General features: G+C 52.1%; 1 protein-coding gene across 1 annotated transcript; it reads left to right on the plus strand.

Moving 5' to 3' along the window:
- The first annotated feature begins 637 nt into the window (after positions 1-637).
- On the plus strand, positions 638-1879 carry LOC128266862 (odorant receptor 85b-like). The gene is made up of 2 exons (XM_053003651.1): positions 638-1747; positions 1820-1879. Exons 1-2 carry the CDS (start codon positions 638-640, stop codon positions 1877-1879), a joined length of 1170 nt encoding a protein of 389 aa, XP_052859611.1.
- The last annotated feature ends 21427 nt before the right edge of the window (positions 1880-23306 follow it).

Genomic DNA, 23306 nt, shown 5'->3' on the forward strand with positions numbered 1-23306 from the left:
TCGTTGCTCGATGGAACCTTCTCCGCGATGGAAGCAAATCCGCGTTCACGAACGCAACTATACGGTTACGGAAGTGGAATGCAAATGTCTTTTTTTGATAATCAATGATAATTTTGCAGTTATTTGACAATTTTCTGTAACTAGAGCTCTGACGGAATCAAGTATTCTTACAATCTGGAAATTGAGAAGTAGCGAAATTCTATTTTGCCACTTTCAAATAGAAGAGCATTTCATATCCATTTGTAATTTCTTAGAAAATTGCCATAATTGATTCCAGAATTTCAGAAAATTACCAATTGATCCTTGGTGACGTCAAACACGACGACCTTTGCATACCGACCTTTTGCGACCTTAGCATACCTTTGGACTGAATTTTGCATAATGCATGGCTCAATTGAATTCGCGTAATGTAATTCCATTTTAAAGCGATTGAAAATGGCTCAATTATTAACCTCAGCGCGGGTGTTGAGCCTTTGAACGGGCAATTATTATAGGAAAGAATTGCGTACGGAACATTCGGGGAATTTCCGCCAAGGTACGGTGAAGCAGCTGCCGTCCACGGGCCGGTCGCTTGGACTTTGGATAAATCAGAACCGATCGGTCGAGTGCGACTGCAGTTCCAACCCAACTTTGCGCGATGGTGCAGAAGAATCCCGCCGGTGAAAACTCCTTCGAACGGCTCATAGCGTCAATCGCGGCCGACATGCAAACGACGGGAGTTAACGTTTTCGATCCCAACTGGAAGCCGTCGCTTCCCGTCCTCGTAACGCTGGTGCTGTGCATTTTCCAGCCGTACCTGAGCGTGGTGTCGCTGCTGAAGTACCGGGACAGCATCGAACAGTTGGCCGAGGTGATGTCGATTATGCTGGCCTACGTACAGTTGGTGGGCCGCTGCCCGTTCTATGCGTTCAAGCGCCAGTGGTGCTGCTCGATGGTGCAAAACATCCGCAACCAGCGGACCCTGTTCGGAGCCCAGGACAACCCCGCCATCGAGCAACTGTTCGATCGGTCCGAACGACGGCTGCTGATCCTGTATCGGTTGCTTTACTGGACGTACCTCGCCGTGATGGTGTCGTTCCTATCGGTGACGCTACTCTATCCCGATGCGAAGAAGAACAACCTGCCGCTTGCTTTCCAGTTTCCGTTTCTACCGGTGGAGGAGCCATTCTGGTGGTACTTCACGTACCTCTATCAGTGCGCAATGTTTTGGAACACCATCCACATCCTGGTGACGATCGACGGGATCATGGCGTTGTCGCTGACGAGCGTACGCACGCGGATCCACGCCCTGAAGCTGATGCTTCGCACGCTGGACGAGAAGATCCTGGCCGCTCCGTGGAAGCACACCGACCATCTGGATCCGGAACTCCACCGGATCATTGAGCTGCACGTGTCGATCAAGCAGTTCATGAAGGACTTGACCGGCTCCTTCAAGATGCACTTTTTCATCATCTTCGGCACGGGATGCCTCGACATCTGCACCCTGCTCAGCATGATCGCGATCGAGCCCCGGACCCCGATCTATCCGTACCTGGCCGCCTCGCTGTCGCAGCTGTTTGTGATGTGCTTTTTCGGCCACCTTCTGCTGATCGAGAACGATGGGCTGGCGGATTGCGTCTACTGCATCCACTGGTACCGGCTGTCGGTTTGCCAGCAGAAGAAGATCAGGTTCATCATCGCCAACGCCCAGCCGGAGATGAAGGCGAATGCCATCCTAATGCCGGTGACGATGGCCTCGTTCGTGACGGTACGGTTCACCGGGACGACCCGGGCGATTTGGCGATTGATAGATTCTGACAGAGTTCTCAACCCATTACAGGTTGTCCGCGCCAGTTACTCCTACTTTGCCATTTTGCAGAGAACTCATCGACATGACTAGAGCACGGATGGACCTGACCTGACACGCTTGGCACCACACCAAAACCGAAAAGACACGTTCACAAGTGTTTTGCAAAGTTTGAATTTGCTCCCTGTGAGCGATCGTCACTTATTGGACAAAGGATTGTGATTAATATCTGCATCCGGACCACCGCTAATAGGATTACGCTTCGAGATCCGGAAACCCATTGGACAATGGGCTGATGGAAACGAAAAGACTTTCTGTCGATGCAAAACCCCCGCGCGGCTCGAATTTTTGTTTAAATTTCCCGGAACATAAAATCCCCTTTTTTCCGCGACGCAGCAATTGAATGTCCTTCGCAATCATTCGCCGCTATACAGTTCCCGTTCGCGGGGCGCGGATCCGCCACGTTAAGCTTCTTTGACAACATCACTCGATAGCGCCCAGTCGACCCTGAGATCTTGTGTAATCAGAGACTCCCCGAGTTCCGGAGTCTGGACTGGAAACGACGGCGAATTGTGCGCCGCGTCCCGGCGTGTCCCGATCGGTGTTCCCGGTTCAAGTGGTTGGCAAGTGGACCCCCTACAACCCCCTGCTGTCACCCGGGTCGCACACTCTTTCTATGGCCGCCAGGGCCCGATGGTAACAATCCGATAACGAGCAGTAAATAATTCGCCCGAACGATGCGCCTTCAACGACGACGACGACATCCGTGCCGGGGGGCGAGGGCAACCAAACAAAAGGGCAAATCACGTTTAATTCCGTATTTTATGCTCTTTTGTAGCATCCCCCTCCGCGGGCCCGGAAGCCTCTCGGAGGTCCGCCCCCGTTAAGACCCAACCACCACGCCCGGGTTCCGGTTTCCAGAAGATGTCTCTCCCGCGACCCGGTGCAGATATTGTCGCCCACCAACACCGATCTGATGTATTGCACACACAGACACATGTAGCACGTAAAATCCGCACGTACAGAAATCTGAATAAAAAGACACTTGCTTAGCAGCACCATCATCATTACGCCCTCCGGCCGAGGGACAATACTGGCTGTTTTAGGACCTTTCAGCTGACCTTCATGCCCACGGGCACGCGGGCGAGCTCCGGCTTAACCCGGCCCCGCGGTTTGTGCGGGATCTAGAATCGTGCACAATGCTTCACGATTCTCGCATCCTCCCATCTCTTTCTCGGTTTTTATCGTTATTTATTTAAAGTTCCAGTGGCCGTGGCCGTATTTTATGAACGCGGCTCTTGACCGTGCCAGTCCTGAGATCCGGCTGATCTTACGCGACGAGGGGCGTCCAGCCATGGGAACGGCGAGCCGGGACCGGGACTTTTATTCCCTTTCGTTCATTGTCATTCATATGGAACAGGACGCTCAGGACGGCCATGGGCTCGGGAATCTGCTGCTGTAGCTATCGACCCACGGCTCGTCTAGCGGAGAATTGGAATCAATTTTATCGCCACTACTCCGCTTCGAAACCCTCTCTCTCTCTCTCTCTCTGATCTGTCGCATTTTGTTTTTTGTCGTTTACACTTCCTTTTTATGTCCGTGGCGTATACAAAAGCAGCACAAAAGGGTTGTGAGCTGAAGAAAAAAAATGAATGTTCCTAAGAACGCTATCGGCGGCGGCCGGTCCTGGCTTTGAGTGGGTTCTTCTGGTGCCTTCATCTCCTGTGGCGGCATCCATCGCTCCACTACTGGGACGACGGACGACTGCAACAGGATCTCTCGGCTCGGATCTACACCACCCGAGGAGGGGCCAGCGGGCCAGCAGAATGTGTCCCACACACACTCACTTCGCTTACAGCTCTCCGCCGGGCTGATTGCGGTATTTATTCAACACTGACAAGAGGGCCCTCTTCCGCGACGCGATTATGGCCTTTTATTTCGCTCAACCCCACATACACCCGCCCGGCCACTCCAGGAGATCATCTTCGCCTTTTCAGGACGCGGATGACAATACGTCGTGGACCGTCTGCCAGCCCGCGGGAGAGAAAAGGCTAGGAGTGGAGCTTGCTGCTGCGTATGGTGCACCACAAAAGCGGTCCATCATCACTCGCGGGACTCTAATGCCGGCCCATTGTCTTTTCGGTGCACGACGGCGCTGAGGTTGAGGGGCCAAATTTGTCAACGCATTTCTCAAACTTGTGGTCCCGTTTTTGTTTTGTTGGATTGTGGTCTCCATTCCGAAAGGATTTCGTACGAAAGCACCGGACCGCCTGCCGGGACATTGTCCCGGTGGCCATTATGGGTTCGCTCACCAAGAGAGGGTGAGTTACTAAAACGGGGACGAAATGTCGAAAATTATTACCGAAAGCACTAAACACAACACTATAAACGCTCGCCTTACCTTCTGCCCAATAAAACTGCCAGTCAAACGACGATCTTTACGGTTTGTTTGCAGAACGAAATTATGTAAACTATTTAAACTGTCTCTTCGCTCTTCTGCTCCATTAACGCTCGGCTCCGCCGGGTGGCCGATCCACCCCGACACAAAAATGGCTCAATCATGCACCAGACACCCGCCGGAATGGACGCCAGCCCATTACACGCCCGATGGTTCTTTCCGATCATTAAAAATTAAGACATTCTCCCCGGAAGTGCTGGAGCGCAGTCGATAAAGTGCGCCACCCAGCCAACCAGCCAGCCAGCGCCAACATAAAAGCTTTTCCCAATTTGCATCTCGCCAACAATCTGTCGGGGGCTCTTGCCGAGCCCTTTACATTGGGGTGCCCTTTACAAAGAGAGTGGGTGTGCTAATTAGTGACACACAGGACAGAGGCGTGAGCGCAAAAATCAATAGTCGGGGGCGATGAGAAAATTAGCATCGATGGAAAACTTTGGCTCCCCGTACGTGCTGCTCCTGCTGGGTCCTCTTTATCGGGAGAGGATCCTTATGCTCCATGGCACGACCACGATTAGGCGGAGCATGAACCACGGACTGACACCACCACGCGGACGAGGACCGAAAATTAAATGAGTTTCCACGGAAGGGCGTTACAACAACGGGCGTTGGTCAACGGGGTCTTCCGATTCTAATTATTGCGATGCGATACACTGAGAGGCGTTCCACCCCGAAAGGCAATCAAGATGCTCGATCGAGCGCATCAAAGACGTGCGTCGAACGCTAATTAATGAGGCAGACATGCTGCTACCGAAGGCACTTTTGCTTAAGCGCCCCGATTTTCCACACACACACAGGGGATTCGTGGATCACCCACGACGCGACGCGCGACCACGACGACATCGCGAGCATTATTTTAATGAGTTTTACCATCCCATTTGTTTTCCCAACTCGCCTTTGCCACCGGAAAACCGAGAAAAGAATTGAAGAAATCAAATAGCATCTCTCGGAGGATGCCGAGAGGGCGCCCCAGGCCGAAGGAAAACAATATTTCTTTTTCGCCCTCGAACCATTCCGACAACAGGAATGGTTCATTATAACGCCGCTGCCGCTGCCTATTTGTTTACGAACTCTCGCGGCCCCAAACTGACCGACGGAAAACTTCATCTTGTGACCGAGGCCCAGTGTGTTCCGTATTATTACATTTATTTCGGGAACATCTGCGAGTTTTCTGGGGTCCCTTTTCCCGCGTTTGGGCCATTGTTACCCCTAGGATGCTTCCGCGGGGGGGGCGGACCACCGGGTGACTGATGGGTGTTAATGTTTCAGCTTTCCGATGGCAGCCGACGACCGACGTTGACTTAATGAATGTTTATCTTTCAAATGTTCAGTCATCACAATCGGCCAACTAACACCGGCGAGCCCATCGTAAAAAAGTTGTTTTCGCACAACAAATGATGAACACTCAAACGAGACTCAAACTAGAAAGAATCCTTGGCCGGACGACCAACAGGAAATGAGCTGGACCCCGGATGGGAAACAAAACCTTATTTCTGGTGCAATATCATTACCGAGCCCCGAGGGGCCCCCGGGTTCAGCATAACTTTCGATATACTTTCTCGTTGCATATTAATGGGCGCACCGGGTTCTGCTTTCGTTTCGATTCTTGGCACGTCTTTCGGCAGAGATTCGGCAGAACCAATCATAACCCAACCAACCCGAGAAATCCAAAACCGGGAAAAACGGGAAATCAAATGTCCAGACCATCAAAAGACCCCGCCCGCACGTGCGATGGTCGATGAACTTAGTGCGAATCGGTTTCGGCATTACCAAAAGAAAACCCTTGCCAGCGGAAAGTTAGCGATTCCTCCTCGCGAAGAAACGATCGGACAACGGCCAGAACGGCTCTCGTTGGATCGATGGATGGAGTCTTACGAATGAAGCGAAGCTTACGATACGAAACTCCGGTGAAAAAAACGGTGGACAATTTTGAAGCGACGAAGAAATCGATCCGGAACCCCCTGATCCGGGGACCGATAAGCCCGGATCCAACGACGGGCAACGACAAATATCACGCGAACCAAACCGGAGAAGAAAAGGTGCCCGAATAAAGTTGGAGACATACGTATGACGGTGGTGTACAGAGTCTTGGCCGTCTCCGGTGGACAACTTCTTCGCCGGCAGGCGGTACACTACATTGATGTCCGGGAGCCGAACGGACGACGGGGCCGATGGGCGATGGGTTTCGTTTGCAGCATGACACAACCATAAAGACATGCCCGCCGTTACGATGCCGCTGCATGGCCCCGTGTCGGACCTTCTGCGGACGGACCAACGAGTCGATTTGTGTCATCCCTGCCGCATTCCCCAGGTCTCCGAGGGAGCGAAAACCGATTGAACTACCATTTCAAAAACGCTGCAGGATCCGGCTTCTGGGCGAGTTGTGGACTGTCCGATGCATTCGACGTTCAGTTGCAGTTCGCCTCGTTCCATTCGGAAAATCCAATATCACAATATTGAACTACCGATATTACCGACCGCTTAGAATTTATTTTTATTGGAATTTAAAACGCGAAACTTTCATCAGTTTCAGCGCTTAATTCAATTGAATTCGAAGGTCCATGTGCTTCATTAAAACCTTGTTAGCCATTCTCATTGAATTATTAACGAGTGGCGTAACATGGGACGAAAATTAATACGGGAAGCCCGGGATTGGCCGATAAACATTCTAACCACACACACACACGGAAACACGGCACGGTCCAGTGCTCCGGATATCGATTTCCGGACCGGCCCTCACTAGGGCGACAACAACGAAACGACGGAACTGAAACGAGCCCAATCCAATCGGGAAAAGAACCCCGAAACACACGAAACACGAAAGAAAATCATCGCAAACCATCGGGGCCATATTAACCCAGTTACCGGAAAAGCCGGGACCACACCCGGGGATCGCACACCGAAAGGCTCGCCGCATCCTAGGGCTCGGCTCGTCCGACATAATTTTATCCCATCAAGCCAGAAAACACATTCCCTCCACTATGAAATGCCCCATCAACAGATGATGTCACTGTAAGGGCGCGCGCGCGACGGCCATCACAGTATCGAGGGCCGCCGCCGCCGGTGCCGGTGGTGCCAAACGACCGGAACGGCTAACAAGGAGATAAAAACGGAAAAAAGGCACGAAAAAGAAGCAGGACACCCACCCACTCGATGGTGGAGTGTTTTTATGTTTACCACGACGAGAGAGCCCTTTGCCCAATAGCCCAATAACCTCATTCTTGGCTCTCGAACTCAAGAAGGGTCGGCCCGAGAATTACCGCTCATCGGCCGCGTCCCGTGTGTCGCGGTTTCCGGTCGCGATGACGAAAAGCTTACTGACCTGCGAACGAGATAAGCGAAAACAGGACATTAATTATTGGGTTCACCGGAATCGGGAAGCTATTAATTTGCGGAGAACACACCTAGACCCAGAATAATGCGAAAAGAACCGCACGGAACCACGGACGGAACCGCGCCTTTTACAGTGCGCGTCGTGAAACAATCGCCCTACACGCCCCAAGCAACAAGCACTCTCCGGGGGATTTACCGGCCAGAATACTTGGCCAGAGTCAAACCTCCACTCCAGCAGTTCCGAAGAAAAACTGCGAATCCTGCAGCGTGAACGGGCCGTGCCATGTGGAGCGCGCGCGCAATCGTCTAATTGAGTTTGGGGGTGCGCTTTATCTAGGGCCCCCCAGTGGAAAATTGTGACGGCAATAAAAATTATTTATGGCCAACGCCACGCCACGGAACGGCGCGCCACGAACGTACCACACAGCATCGCCGAGCTGCTCGTCCCGCAGAGTCGGAGATTTTTCGGGAAGTTGCTCGCGTCTCTGGCTCTGGCCATTATTGCCATTCCATTGGATTGGATGATGGTCTTTTGGTGTCACCGCCGCGAACCAGGCCACCGGAGCCGACTCCGAAACGCCCCGGGCTCCGACATCAAACTCCAACCATGTCGGGAGCCGGGAGTCGCGCCGTTATTTCGACCTTCTTTGCCGTTTGCTTCCACGGCCGTGTGACTTTTCTATCGTCTGCTCTCTTATTGCTCAAGACTCCGCCACGCTTTGACAGTTCCGCTTGGGCCACACAAAAAAAAACAGATTGCAATCGAGAAATTCACCGACGAACACGTGACAGATTAGTAGGCGCGCGCGATGTGCAGGCAAATGTCAAAAGCCCGCTCTCTGCGCGCAGCTGTCAACTGGACGTGATTGAGCCAGCACGGAAACACGGAAACCTTTAAGCGGTTTGTGAACGGAGATCAAAAGTCATGGCAACGATGGGTTGTTTTTTTTTCTGTTACTTCGCCCGCCGCCCAAATCGAAGTAGGTCTGGTCTGGTTTCACTCGCCATTGCTTTTGGTAATTCGATAACGACCCAAGCCTGCTGATCGGGATGAAAGTAGAAAGCCAACACACCTAGGGTAAGCCTCTTAAAAGCCCATCGATTGCGTAAGAAACTTTACAATATTAGCTACACGAAGTCCGGGATAAAAGGGGTTCACAGATATAAATGATCTGCAGATAAAGAAGCGATTGGGAGACTAATAAATTATCACGACATCAATATTAGGCTCATGTACCAAGATTCGCCGTCGGGGTCCTCAAAAGAGCTTTTCGTCGGAAGCGAAACATATTATTTTAAGCTTCTTAGGGTATGGAAAAACGGTACATTTCGTAGAAATGCCTAGCTCCGCTGCGTTGCTAAGGAAACGTCCAAGAAAGATCAACGCACCCAACGCACTAAATGCCAAATTATGACTCATTTGTGTGCCACGCGTGTCCCGAGCAATTTTTGTAGTAGGTCGGGCATGAAAGCACCACCACCGTCGATCATTCCAGGAGACACCCACGGCGACGAAAGATGGCGACAGGCAACGATAAAGCCTCAGCCGATTATGGACGCCCCGAAAAGCGGGCCACTTTACGTCTGAGGGAGTCTAAAGAAATGTTAATGAATGCTGCCACGGTACTGCAACAATAGCCATTTTGCTGAACCGCGAGTCCTCCCATGAAACGCCACGCAAACCGTGAAAGGTGAAACTTTAAAGTGATTCCAAGGATCGGATAAGGTGCGTACGGTGCGTCGTGCGCACTGCTTTGAAATAATTTCCAGCAAAACAGCCCTCTGATGCCTTCACCGAAGGCTGTAGGGACAATTTCTGAGGAGCACATAAATAACGGAGCCGGATAAATTCACGGAACGCCACAAAATGGCCCAGGTTGGCTTCACTTTTTGCAACACCACAACACTCTCCATCGAGATTGCTTCTTGGCCCCAGCCACAGTGCATCCCCCTTCGAACTATGTCCAATCGCACCACCACCAGCTTACAGCAGCGCTGTTCTGGAAAGTCTGCAAGGTTCGAGGTCAATGGCTCGTATGCCGGCTGCCACCCCGCTTAGGGCCAATTGGGTGGCACGAGGAAGCCCATCATGTTTCGTCCGTCGGCTTCCGCCAGCCGCCGGTCCGCGGCGTACGGCTTTCTCGTGGCCACCGTTGGCTTTATCGACCCAACAACGTCGTGAAGTCGTGTCCGGAGCCGGTCCGTGCATATGTTATTTCCCCTGCACAGCAGCCCGGAACGACAGAATGTCAAGGTGCCAAAAGATCTCACGAAACTCCGATTTCTCAGGCCTCCGGGAGCATTCCGAGGCGTGGCAGTCGAAGATCGACCAAAAAAAACCCGATCCAAACGGCGGCTCCAATCGACGCTTAGAAATTTCTCCCAAGGTAGCGCGCGCCCCCCGCGGGCAGAAACGGTCAAAAACATCACGCGCGCATCCGATAACATCGACGCCGGATCGAATCCGCTCGGCATCGGCTGTCGATCGGCGTGTTCCGGTGGCGGCGGCAACTGCCATTTCGCAAACGGGCCACACCACTTCATAAATATATGTGTGGAACCCTCTAAGGCCACCGCCGGCTGTCACGTGGACGCGCGGAAAGTGGACGATTAGCCTGCGGCGAGCGTGCACCTGGTTTTGTCCGGAAAGTGAGATCGATTTCCGCCCCCTTTTTTTGCCCTACCGAATCACGTACGGCACGAGCCAAATTAAATCACCATTAGGTGAGGCAGTTCCGGGTGCCGAGAGTGTGTGGCCAGCATAAACCACCAGCATCCATCCATTCGGCGAATCCTTTTTATGACGGCTCGCATTAGAGGCAGCTGTCGAGAGGTTGCCCGAGTGAAAGTGAACCCCGTCGTATCTGTCCAGCGGCCAGCGGAGTCCCGACTGGCGGTGGTAATACAATACCTTTCTGAAGGGCCGCCCGGGCGGAAGATGTGGTCCGATTGCTACCATGGGCCATTACTCTCTATCATTCAATTTTCTTATCTTACGGCTCAGACTTCATGGCGGGAGCATCTCTAATGAGGATGCGAACTGGGGCCCTTTTCGGTGCCTGATGACACCGATAGCCCGATGACCTAGATGTACGCGCCTCACTCGGGTGCCAGAATTGGTGCCCAAATGGGACTGGAACGACGAACAGCTGGCCATTGCCACAGTATCCTGCTGCGAAATTTGACACCGAGTTCACCGAGCTACGCCGTGAATCTGTGAACCCCGGAACACCGGAAGGATCCCGCTACGGACACCCTGATGTCCGTGTGTGTGATGCATGGCACCAATCTCCTAAATAGATTTTTGACACTTTATTATCGTTGATCCTCTCTTGGGCGGCCTAACAAATGACCATCGTTGGCCAACGGAACCTCGGCAGAAGTTGTGATTGTATTTTCCTCACACAGCACACACACGACACGCACGCGGTTAAGTGTGTCCATTAACCACGCTCGCAGCCGGCAGCAATTGACCAGAGGACGAGCCCTAGCCGGAGGGACGACGCGTAAGTGTTTGTCGAAGAATTTGTTGTGTCACTCTACCGGGGCCTGGGCTGTGGTTCTTCCGGTTTCCACCGTCCAGTAGCGGCTCGAACCGGGGTCAGCCAGAAGGCAGATGAAATCTGGCACAAAAGGGCAGATAACGAGAGAGAGAAAGAGAGAGATTTGCCCGAACGTGATATCCTGCTGGGTGACGATGAGCCACTCGTTCCGGACCACCCCTCGGCGACGTCCGATCGGATTGGTGCTTCGACTGATAAATGATAGGATGGGTCCATGGGTCTTGCTCTGCCCTACCGTCCTTTTGTCCTCGCTCTGTCATTATTCTTCCGAGGGAAGTTTGTTCCGTCCGGGCTAATTACTGGATCGATGGTCAATATTTACTGCGGACGCAGAAGAATGCTGTCTGTCTGACCATTTTCCGTGTGTTAATTATTCGAAGAACTTATGAAAAGTCATGCAACATGAAGGCTAATTAGCGTGGGATTAACCGGAAGTTCTAAACTCCCATGCTCAATCAATCACAAGCGTTTCGCGTTGACGTAATCGATGGACTTAATTAATCATTCAACCACAGAAAATGGTGACACTAAGTAACTGTGACCCCGGTTGGAGGTTATGAACCACTAATGTAGGGTGTACACATTAGCAGTCTTACCAGTAGCCGTCGGTTCAATGCATCAGCCAGACAGAGTAAGTAATTAATTGCTTTGCTCAGTGCCCGAAACGCTGCACTAGGTCTTCCCAGCGCAGGGTTTGGCAGGGCTCATCGTTTCGGGAACGACAAAACCTTACGGATCTTTCAGAAGTTGGCCTTCCCTTTAAAGAGCCAAAACAGTAGATAAAAGAAACCACACAACCTGGGGAGAATCTGGGGGGCATACCAGGCGGCAGCGGCGGAGACCGGTTCCTGTCGTTACCGTCGCCGTCGATCCGGGATTATTTCTCCCGGCTGCTCCCGAAAACCTTCGGAAAGAAGGATGAAAATAAATCCCCGTCACGGGAGGCCACAGTTGGGTCCGTTCGGCCAGGACAACGGAGGGTTGCAACAAATGTTGCTGTAATTTATTTTAATAGTTTCTGTTCTACATTAATAATTGTTACCATACACACATTTTCGGGCTACGACGACGGAGGCCTCCGATGCCAAGGAAAGGCGACCCAAAGTAATGCACTACGGTGCTACGGCAGACGGCTCTAGCCCAAACCACTTCCCGTGCGAGGCGAGTTGGGACGAGGAGTCGATAGAATAACAACATTACCGTACTTAATCCCGGTACGGCTCCATCGCCGCAGTATCTTAGGCAGCAGTGTTCCTCCCCGTGCTGGTCGAACAAGCACTGTCCCGCACTGTCTTGGCAGCTCGGCAGCAACCAGACCCTGAGTATGGACGGAAATCTGAGCGTCCCCGGGACCGACGTCGAGAAGGAAAATATTAAAAAGATTTATCACGATCATCGGGAACAACAACGAGATGCAAAGGTCGGACCGGTCGGCCACAGTGTCGAGCTTAGGAAATCACTTAGCTCGGAACAAAGCAAACTGCCAACTGCGGCTCCTGGGGCGAACTGTGGAAAACGGAACTCAGTTTAGCCTACGACGCTTATCGATCGCGAAGCGAGGACGTCATCATCATTCATCGGACGCGATGGCCGTGTTTCCTGGCCTTTTCGCCGGCCGGCCTGCCCACCCTGGAGATAACATCGCGGCCCGGCGGAAAAAGGATAATGCCAAGAGGCCTCTTCGCTGCGTCGAACTTTCCTTCGGCGGAAGGTAACAAAGCTAGCGTTCTGCCGGCAGACCGTTGCTACTGACTCACGATGGAGTCGAATCGGAGCACGGATTGCTGCCGAGAAGCGAGAATATTAATTGTCGCAATCGGCACGAATCCGTGTTCTCGTGTCGATGGAGCGTCATAAACGACGGCGGAGATACGATCATGGCCGATGATAATCTTCAGATAGCGCATAATTGTGGTAACGCTGCGTGGAGTACCATCGACAAACGGTCCTAGAGACTATCTCCATTTGCATTGCCCTTCAGGACTACGAAGTTGTTCGTTGTTCTCTTTTAAATTATGATGAAATACCTGACAGTGCCAACAATCCGGGGCACACAGAATGATTTTGTCATCACCGGTGACAGCTTCCAAACGAGGGTTGATTTAGAATGGAACCGTCGGAACTCCCGGCAAAAAGGTAGAACAACACCTGTGCGCTCTAGTACGCACTCGCCTGGACTCTTGGAACTTGCCACACATCCTCGCGTGGAACGTGATAAACAAACAAAACCGAACCGTGGCGCACGGATCCCCCGTGGCGCACGGAATGTGATTTCATGCTAATTTTATTCACCAAACGCGGACGCCTCGCATAATACTTCACACACGTCGAAATCAGATGGGTTGTCCGTCCGCCTCCTTGCCATTTTTTGAGCCAGCTCTCCCGGGACACAATAAACATTCTGGCACAATAAGGTGTAGAGCCGCAGGTTGAGTTTAGGATCCGGCACAACAAAAAGAACTCCTGGCTCACGATAGAAAGCGAGAAGCGCATAATCAAATCACCTTTCCCAGCCGCGTGGAACTCGGAATGATTGCTGGGCCACACATCAAAGTTGGGCCCCCGGACACACACACACACACACACAGCCACAGTGAAAGGGTTTTTGGGAGGAAAAACAACAGCACCGGAAAACCCACCCCAAACCGGACCGGAGCTTCGGCTGCCGTGCGCCTCCCCGGACGGATTGCGTTTATTATTTCGAACGACGCGGGTTCCCGGCAACACTACCGGGAACACTAGTCGGGAAGTCAAAGGAATTTCCCCGCACCCGAAACCGGGCAGGAACACAAACAAACCAGAAAAACGCGACTTTGGAAAAACATTTTAGCTTCAGAACAACGACGACGATGACGAGCGGGCGAGTGGCCCGTTCCGCAGCGCGCGCGCGCCCTGGAAGGAAATGTAAACGCAATTACTCAATCCCGTAAAATGCTAACACTTTTCCTCGTAAACCGACTACCGACTCTTTTCTTCTTCTTGCCCTTTTCCTTAGTTCCGGTTAGCTCTTTCACTTTACGCGGCAACAAACTCCGACATTCCCGACATCCGGATGCACCGAAATCGTTGCTGCTGCCGCCGATGATGATGATGATGATGATGGGTAACGTTTGCCATTTGTCAGTTTGGAGCACTTGGTTTGTGTGCCGGGGGGCCAGTGTGCTGCAACCGCGGCGGCCACATAACCACACCACCGCCACTCCGGGGGAAATTCGACTTCGAGGCAAACGACTTCGGTGCGACGCAGCGAATTATTATGTTTGGCTTGCAGTATGCCGGTTTTTTTTTACCCCTGCACGGTGCGATAAGCGCATTCTGGCATCGGATCGGAAGCCGGAACTTCGCCGAGGAAACCTCTCCGGAGAATTACAGAAAAACACGCAGCGATAACGGTGGGGGCCAAGAATCAACAGGGCAAACGTTACTGCTCCGTCGTCCCGGGAAATGCTAAGAGTGGTTGGCCCTATAGCGGGTGAACGTTTGGCGGAGTATGCCATCCTTTTAGTGCCATCGTTTAAAGCATCCAGTATCTGTACTTATGTTGCTGAAGTTTGAATACTGTGGGGGAATTTTCAAGCAAACGGAAAAGCATCGTTTTCCAGATCCAGAGTCTCGAGTCGTGTCCATTATAATGGATAACGGATTCGACCGGGGGTAAATTTGCCGGTATTATCTCAACCCTTAACGTGCCCGGGTTAATCGTCCAAATAATACTATTTCACCATTAAAAAATGGATTTTATAAATTAAGGAATAGTAATCAAAAGTTCAAAACTATTACACCAAATTTTCCACGGCTACATGAAGCCGGGTTGCGGATCGCTTTAGCAGACAACCGGTTTCGTTCCGTATTTTTCGGAGTGTAATTTCATTTATGCACCGCGGCAGCGCAAGAAGCGACCCAAGGAACGACGTTTCACGTGCGACGTAAATTGTAGTACCGTTCTGTGTTAGTGTGTGTGTGGCCAGGAAGCGTGTACCGGTGTGTAAGCGAGTGTTGGAAAACTCAAGAACCGTAGCGTGTCGTTCTGAAGACGCCCGGAAGCGCACCGACCGGAGGCAACCGGCGACACTTGAACCTACGGCGCGCCACGCACCGTCTACTATGACTGGCTGGCTGGGCTGACTGGCGGAAGGATAACGACTTTTACGCTGCTCAATTTTCCCCCCATCGAAGTAGACGGCGTAGTATGGCGTCGTCGTCGTCGTCGTAAGAAATTGTTTTCCTTTTCACAGAAACATTCACAGGACATGGAGCTCTGCAGTGTGTTTAAAAAAGGAAGAAACAGAGTGTGCCTTTAACCAGTTACTGTAGTTCCTTCTGTGTCGGTCGGCCCGGCGCAAACGGGGCGAGCATTTTAATTTCACTCACGATGCAAGTAATATCTGTAACCGGGGGGGTTTAGCCTGCAGACCGGCGTCGGATAAGAAGCGCGTCCTTATTATCTGTCTTTCCAGCGGATGGGCCAACCGGCCGGTCTGGTCGGTAGTCGATAAGAAGCAATTTTCTCTTCAATAAACGACTCACCGAGCGAGAAGCAATGGTTTGAGATTCATGCGCCTCGTCGTTTAGCCTGAAACTCCCGGGGACCGAGATGTGCGTCCCATCCGGTCCGGATGGAACCAACTGCACGACACTTGTCTGCGGCGAATCCTGGCAACAGACAGTACCCCCCGCCCCACTCTCTCTCTCACTTCGTTTACTTTCTACCGATTGCATCACGAGCTGGGAGAGTCCTTGGCCATGACCAACTCCGCACTCCGAGTTCATGCGGCTGTTCGCCGAGAGACATCTGGAGTAAATAAGCTCCATCCGTGGCGCATACTGGGGGACAGTAATTTATGGGCCAACTCACACTCACTCACACACAATCGGTGTCGCGTAGTGGACAGCCTGCAAACCGCACGCCTCCGGGTGGACCGGTCCTTGACAGGGCCGCACTAGCGGCGAACAGTACAGCGTTCCATCCGGTCGACAGGAGTGTTGGGCCGAGCACACAGAAAAAACCCGGACTCAAAGAAATCCTGACGTACGGGGACACCCGTAACCCGGCAAGCGTGTCACCGTGGCGTGAAGTGTCGTGCCGCAGGAGCACGACACGGCCGAAAGCTGGCGTGTAATGGGCGCAAATAAAAAATATGACCGAAGAAAGCGGAATTCCGCCTGACAGACACCACACGGCCGGATGTTGGTCCCTAGACCACGGCGCTAGTTTGGCGCCGACCGACGACCGACGGAATTCCCCACCGGAATCGAATAGTTTCCGCTAGGGTTCGTTTAATTTTTCGCGCCCATTCTTTGCAGAAACCGAGAGAGACCGAGAGAGAGAGCGTCGCACTGCAGGCGCTCCATTTTCCAACCGGTCTGTCCTCCGCGGCAAACTTCGCGGCATTCCTTGTCCCGTTTTTGACTTTTATTTGAGTGGCTAAAACTTTCCTGTTCTGCAAACAGTTTGCCCGCCATTCGTTTTATTTTTCCAGAAAGAAAAAGAAAGTGAGAAAAAAAACTCTACGAAACTTCCGTCCTTTTCGTGCGCAAACGCGCAACCACCGGAACCGGAAGCAGGCCGGTGCCGGTGCACCCGGTGGCGGTGAAACAAAACACGAACGGCGACGGTGGAGACGAAGTGCAAATTATTCCTGATCTTCATTTCCCACGGGAAATGGAAAATGGGACCGCCAACGCCGAGGTCGAGGCAAGGACGAGACGGCGTAGCAGGCCTCGGCAACCAACGCAGCCAGCCAGTCAGGAGGCCAACCAACCGGAAGAATCGCTCGGCTGTGAAAACGGCTGCGCGTAGGGCTACGCTGAACCGGTGCAAAACGCAAACCGGTGGCCACGGTTAGGTGAGCAAATTAATTCCTTAACATTCCTCCCGGTGCACCACCGTCGAGGAAGAAGAAATGGCAATAAACTAAAGAGGCCCCTCGCCCGCCGTTCGGGGTCTTAACACGCTCCGGCTGACAAATCGCACCGCTGATGAATGGAATGCAATGGATTATTTCAAATTACCGCCAACGATAACGCGCGCGCCACGATCATAAGAAAGCATTATCCTTCGCCTCAGGCCAATAATTTGGAACATTTAGGACCACGTACCTGCAACGAGAAGAGAACGACGGTGCACGTTAGCAAGTGAAACCAAACATTAAAATCGGAACAGCGGAAGTATTGAAACTAGAATGACGGGTTCCGGTCCGGACCCAATTTTGAGGACGATGTTCATTTTGAGGGCCACAACAAATTGGCCATACCGGCCATTTCCTGGTGGTTCAAAGTTCTGCAGTTGGCAAGATTCATATTCTCTACGTCTGACAAACAAATAACCGGTCACCTAGTTCCAGGAGCGTTTGCTGCTGCCGGAACTTGTGGCACTCCTGGGGCCTGGGTGTCCTGGATTGCCCGTACCGGGTGCGCACCTCAAACACGTTCATGTTTTGAATAACTATCATTATCCCAAAATATAGCCACAAACAATTCTCTGCACACTCGGCGCAGGCAGCATCTGTCGCCCTTCGAACGGAAGGACGAGACACACGCAGAGAGCGCCCGGTGTGAGGAGTTCGGTTTCTCCAAGTGAAGCAAGTTTCCATAGTTTGGCTCCGTTTGTCATCGGCGTGGCATATCCGGCGCATCCGGCGCACCATTCATCTGGCGTGTGTGTGTGTTTGTCCCCTTCATCCCATGTCCTGTGTTACGGGGGAATACAGCGAAACTTCCATCGAACACCGGGCTTGGCGGGCACACCCCGAACACACACACACACCCTGTGCCCTCGCGTCGAGAGCGCGGCGTCGAGCAATTAGGCTAATAGATATTCAGATTTCCTGTGGAATTTCAACCATTTTCTTCCTCAACAACCTCAGCCCGTCCGTCCGTCGGAGGAACATCTTCCGTTGATGCCGACGCATTGACAAGTTTGACAGGCGACCGTTGTTTGCCACCGGCCGCCGACACCCCATTACCACAACACGCTGGTCCGCATTTGAAGTACCTTCTTACTATTGTGTGGTTTGGAACGGCTCGATTGGATCGGAAGTTGGTTGGGCGGAACCACGCCCTCCGGTGCAGTTCCGGTGTGGCTACCGACAGACCGCTTTGTATCGCTCGTGTCCTGCGGAACGCACCGTACCGTGGCTAATTATCGTGGCTTCCTGGCGCTTTTCCGGAAAAGGAAGTGCCCGTTTTGCGGGCGAAGAATTCGCAGAGTATCTTCGGGACCGGCGCCTTCTTAATTCGTGGTTTCCATGACAACGCGGCGGAAGGACCAAGGACCAAGACGAGGTGCGTGAAAATGAATTTAATTCGTGTTAATTGAATCTAATCAGACAACACGATAAACAAATAGATCAAACACAGTCAGTGAAACGAGAGAGGGCCGCAAGTAAACTTCACGTGCACCACACGACGTCACACGATTGTAGGCACTGATATTTAATTAGTAATCATGCACGAATAATCGCAAACACGCTCAGCTCAACACAGTAGCCGGCGAGCGCCCGGTTATCAGCACAGCTGGATGCAGCAGCAGCAGCGTCAGTGGCGTCGGAAGGACGTTGTTTCTTATCGCCTGCACCGTCAGCGTCGGAGCTTCTTATGCAAAGTGTGCGTGCACATCTCGGCAAAACCACAACCGGGCTGCTACAACCGGACCCGGGCGATACTAATTAAATCATGCAGCAACAGAGTACGATTGCAGATTGCTTGCCGTATCATGGCAACGCGATCGCCATGGTGCTGCCGACACATCACAGTATCCGCAATGAAGAGCATTCTGAATGTGTAAACCGTGTTTGCCCCGGGCCTTAAAGTGCTGTAAAATGCACACTTGTCTATGCAAAACGATTTTCCCAATTGCGGACCGAAACTGTTTGCCACCGAAAGCCACCGAGTTTTCCGAAGATTCCGAGCTAAGCGCGGCATTACGCAATCCTGCCGATCTCCGGAAATACGCTGGGCGGACCAGAGGGCACGCAAAAGAAAAGCCATTAGTCCGGTGAATATTTGATAAGCCCGGTTCACCTTTCTGCTTGCCACCGCCGGGAGGGCAAACGATGCAACCGGCGATGCTGGCCAACTATCCGACCGGTGTCTCGACCCGGAAGCCGGAGGTCGAGGTTAACGGGTTAAACGCCGAAAGAATGTTTCAAACGGGACGCAATAAGGAAAGGAAGACCGACAAAGTATCTTTTACTACATCGCTCCAGGATAGGCCACGCCAGACCCGGGGGTATAAAGTGTAAGTTCTACGATTACGAACGGCCCGGGAGGTGAAACTTTCCTAGCGTGAACTTTGGCACAAAAGTGTGTACCGGCGGAGCCGCCATTCTTTCGGAGCGGACAAATCCGGGTCCAAAAAATCGCCGGAAGGTACGCCTTAAGGAATGAACTTAAGAGGTGAGTTTGTTGCAGCGTTACTTGGTCAGCTATGTTCGGTCGATCGAAGGGGCGTCAAACAGAGTGCGACAAAGTGACGAAGTAAATGTAAAGTTGGTCACCTACTTCGGCGACAGTACCGGCGACTCAATCCGGAAAGGACCCGGAGTCTATTCTTGGATGCTAAGCATTAAAAATATCCTTTTCTGGGGGGGCTATTTACTCCAATTTTCGGGACGTTACGGTCCGCGCATCGTGTAATGAGGCGGGGGGTTTGCGGCCAAACATTAATTCTTCGATCAATTTCGAATGGTAATTAATTTTTCCCAAGCCCCACCACCATCATTGACCCGCAGGGACTGTGTTGTGTTAACAGAAAAGTAATTATTATTTGCATAGAATTTTCCGCGAATAAACGGCGGCCCTGCGGCCGGCCGGCCGGTCACCGAGGCCATCGTTTAATGAAGCAGAGAAATCGCATTAGCCACCGAGTACGGTACGGACGTCCGTGTCCTCGTGGACCCCACGGCAAAGGGCTAACTTTTCGGACCCAGTCAGCGTCCGCTCGGGCAGCAACATCGCAACGGCCAACGCAAATTATCCTGTTCCGGCCGGCGGAACGGAACGCACCGGATCGACGGCGGTAGGTCGGTGCCGCCGCAATAACGCTTAATAAACAAATAATAATGGCACAATTTTATGGACCGCGGACCGGCCGTTGCTTCCTTCCTTCCGGGTCGGACCTTTGAACCCGCGCCACTGCATCCGCCGGGGCGGTCCGGTTCCCAGTTTTATGTTGCATTCCACAGTCGCCGCCGCGGGTTGCAATGACGCCCGGGTGGGTGGCCCACCCAAAAATACACTGGCCAGAGAGCAGCTGGCAGTGTGTGTGTGTGTGTGGGCCCCACACGTAATGCGTTTTAAATACGCATTCCACCGCGCACCACCGCCACCACCCGGTGTGTTGATGATGTTGATAATAGAAATTCAATTCATATAATTATTTGCTAATTTGCATATTTATCCCAGGAGGGGATTATGGGACCGCGACCGCCCCCCTCCGACCCACGGAATCTGCTGTTTGACAGCGCTTTCGACACCAAATACTCCGACGTTGATAATTACGACCCAGTTCGAGATCCACCAAATAATATCGGAATTCGTGGCGACATTTTGCATTAATTTGGCCACACATTTTGAGCCGGTTTAGATGCATACCGAAATCTGAACCAGGAATTCCCGGGATTGGGATTGGGTTGTGATGCAAATCAACGTCGGCAAACGGATCGCGTCGCGTGCGGCACCTTAAATTGCGTATTCATGTTCGATCGGCGCGGCCCGGTCCAGGTGATGAAAGCTACACTCTATATTTGCATCATTCGGTGGGCAAAAAGTGGGCAACATCGCGGCGCAACACGCGCGGACCATCTAATTCACACGAATATTTCATCCCTCAAAACGCCGCGTGGTGAATGTATTTTAATTTGAGTCTTGTTTTTGGCCGCCACCCTTTTTCAGGGGGGCCACACAGACACTCGCGCACAACATTATGCTGAAGTCCGACCCACGGCCGCCTAACGAATAGCAATTGTGGCACGTGGCGAACATTCAAATTACTGACTGGCCACGGGCGGCAGATATGCAGATTTGAAGCATCATCCTGGGGACCCACAGCAGCGCGGCAGCCAGGTCCAGGTTCAGGTCAATAAACACCAATTCGCGCGATGATGATGATGGTGGCCATTATTCACCGGACGGCCGTATGAAGAGTGCGGCCACTTGTCACTCGTCACCAAACTGGAAGAACCGTCAGCAACAGCAGTAGTTCCATCTCGTGGCGGTCCTTTCATTCGAGCGGATCGTGGTCACCGACAAACCTCTGAACCTCTGAACAACTAGGTAACTTTGGGATGTCAACTCCACGGTCCGACGGAAGAGCGCTGCGTTCGAGAATATTAATCAATTAGCTCAATCCTGCAGCTTCTGCAGTCGCTGGACGCTCGGCGGACACCAAATGCTCCGTACTAATGAATTGGGTTTTTATTGTCGAATCAGTTCGAAGCTGGGGCCCAAACGCGTTGACACCAAGGACATATGGCTCGTCGGACGATTCAACGTGGCTACTTTGCTGTGCTCCCGACTTGCCGCCAATTCTTCGAGAGGACACCACCCGCTCTCAATCGATGGCGGACTTTCGAAAAAGCTGTCACCGAAAGCAACAACGAAAGTTCAAAGGACTTCGAAGGACACCTGACGAAGGGTCCACCGTAAGGGGTCGGTTTTGAAGAAAAAAAAACTGTCTTTTTCGCGTGACAATCGACACGAATTAAAACATGCATCGATAAAACATCGCCGGACCGGAGAATAGTCGCTTCACACCCTCAACACGCGCGCTCACGCTTGCGATGGTTATCGTCGTGTTTCCCGTCGACGACGACGACGACGACGACGACAGTGCCAGCCAGCCAGCCAACCCTTTTGCCCAGTTAGTTCTCACTCTCAGGGGCTCATCCGGCGGTTAAGGACCATGCGGTGGCGACCCTGACCAGTCGCGACACGCCGTCTGTAAGAGGGACTCGCTGCTCGGTACACACAGCACAATTATTCAAATCGAATTCTGAGGCTTCCTCGCTTCGAGAACGGGGGACCCGGGGCCCGGGGACACAATAACGTTTTAACCGAGCGTAAGACGAACCGAACCAATTCAGTTATGCTAATCGATGCGCGCATGTTTACCGATTTGCCGTCCTGGTGGTGCATATGGTTCGGTCACCACCACCAGAAGGCAATCAGCCATCGTACCGATGGGTCTTTCGGAACCGTTGAGTACTCTCAGTCCACAAAGTCCAGTATTCCTTTAGGGGCGATTGTCGACCAACAAAATGTAATGAAATGCAGTTTTAGAGGTTTGATTTGTCGGCTACAATAAACCTAGCCAAAGCCTGCTGCAGTTACATTCGGTAAAGGAGATGTTAACTTGGATCAATTTGATTTGACGTTTGCAAAGAGATGACAGAAACTTCGAAACTTCAGAAACGCTTTGATGACGAAGCCTCCATGAAACAGTCAATTAATTTAACAATAACTGTCCACACAACTTCATTAAGGTCCCAAGAAAAGCACCCCAATTCAAGAGAAAAGAAAGAACATCCATTATACAAGCTCCGGAAGGGTGAATGCCGAGAAATAACGGCATACAAGAATCTATTACCCCAACTGACTGACTCTAGGACTCAAATCTACATCAAACTCGTGGTCATCAATCACAAGGAATCGAATCGTAGGTCTGTTACCCAATATTCCGACCCGTCATTCGATCGGCCACCGATCGCCGTCCACCATCACGATCGCGTAAGCTGCGTAAGGGGACTTCGGGTGATGAGAAAAGTCAATCGTACGTGCCCGTTTTACATAATCCCGCGCCACCAGGCCCGAGGTGGCCAGCGGTGGGTGGCCAATAAAAACGGCCTAATCAAATCGAAGTTATCGAATACGAAGTAGCGGCCTGTCTGACCGACACACCTTTGACACCCGGAATCGATTAGTCAAAACGAGGGAGTTCCGCGTAACCCGAATCGGACCGACAACAACAAATCGATGTCTGATATCGCTTTGCCGGGACTACGATAACGTATCGGGCGCAGTATTTTGGTGTTTTTTTTGACGTACTTTTATTAACCCAGGACCACCGGCGGGGTGGCCGTTGATGGGCTGCACATTGACCCATCCGTGGGGGATTATCCGTGGGGGCTTACTAGGGCTTGACGCGGACGTGATTTTGGTGTGTTTGGCC

This window comes from Anopheles cruzii, chromosome 2 (assembly GCF_943734635.1).
Source record: "Anopheles cruzii chromosome 2, idAnoCruzAS_RS32_06, whole genome shotgun sequence".
In the NCBI taxonomy this organism is placed as follows: Eukaryota; Metazoa; Arthropoda; class Insecta; order Diptera; family Culicidae; genus Anopheles; species Anopheles cruzii.

What these genes read in the sequence shown, in the direction of transcription:
- LOC128266862 (XM_053003651.1), top strand. Translation starts at nt 638, where the DNA reads ATGGTGCAGAAGAATCCCGCCGGTGAAAACTCCTTCGAACGGCTCATA. An exon ending in CGATGGCCTCGTTCGTGACG is followed by an intron (nt 1,748 to 1,819) that starts GTACGGTTCACC and finishes AACCCATTACAG; the next exon opens with GTTGTCCGCGCCAGTTACTC.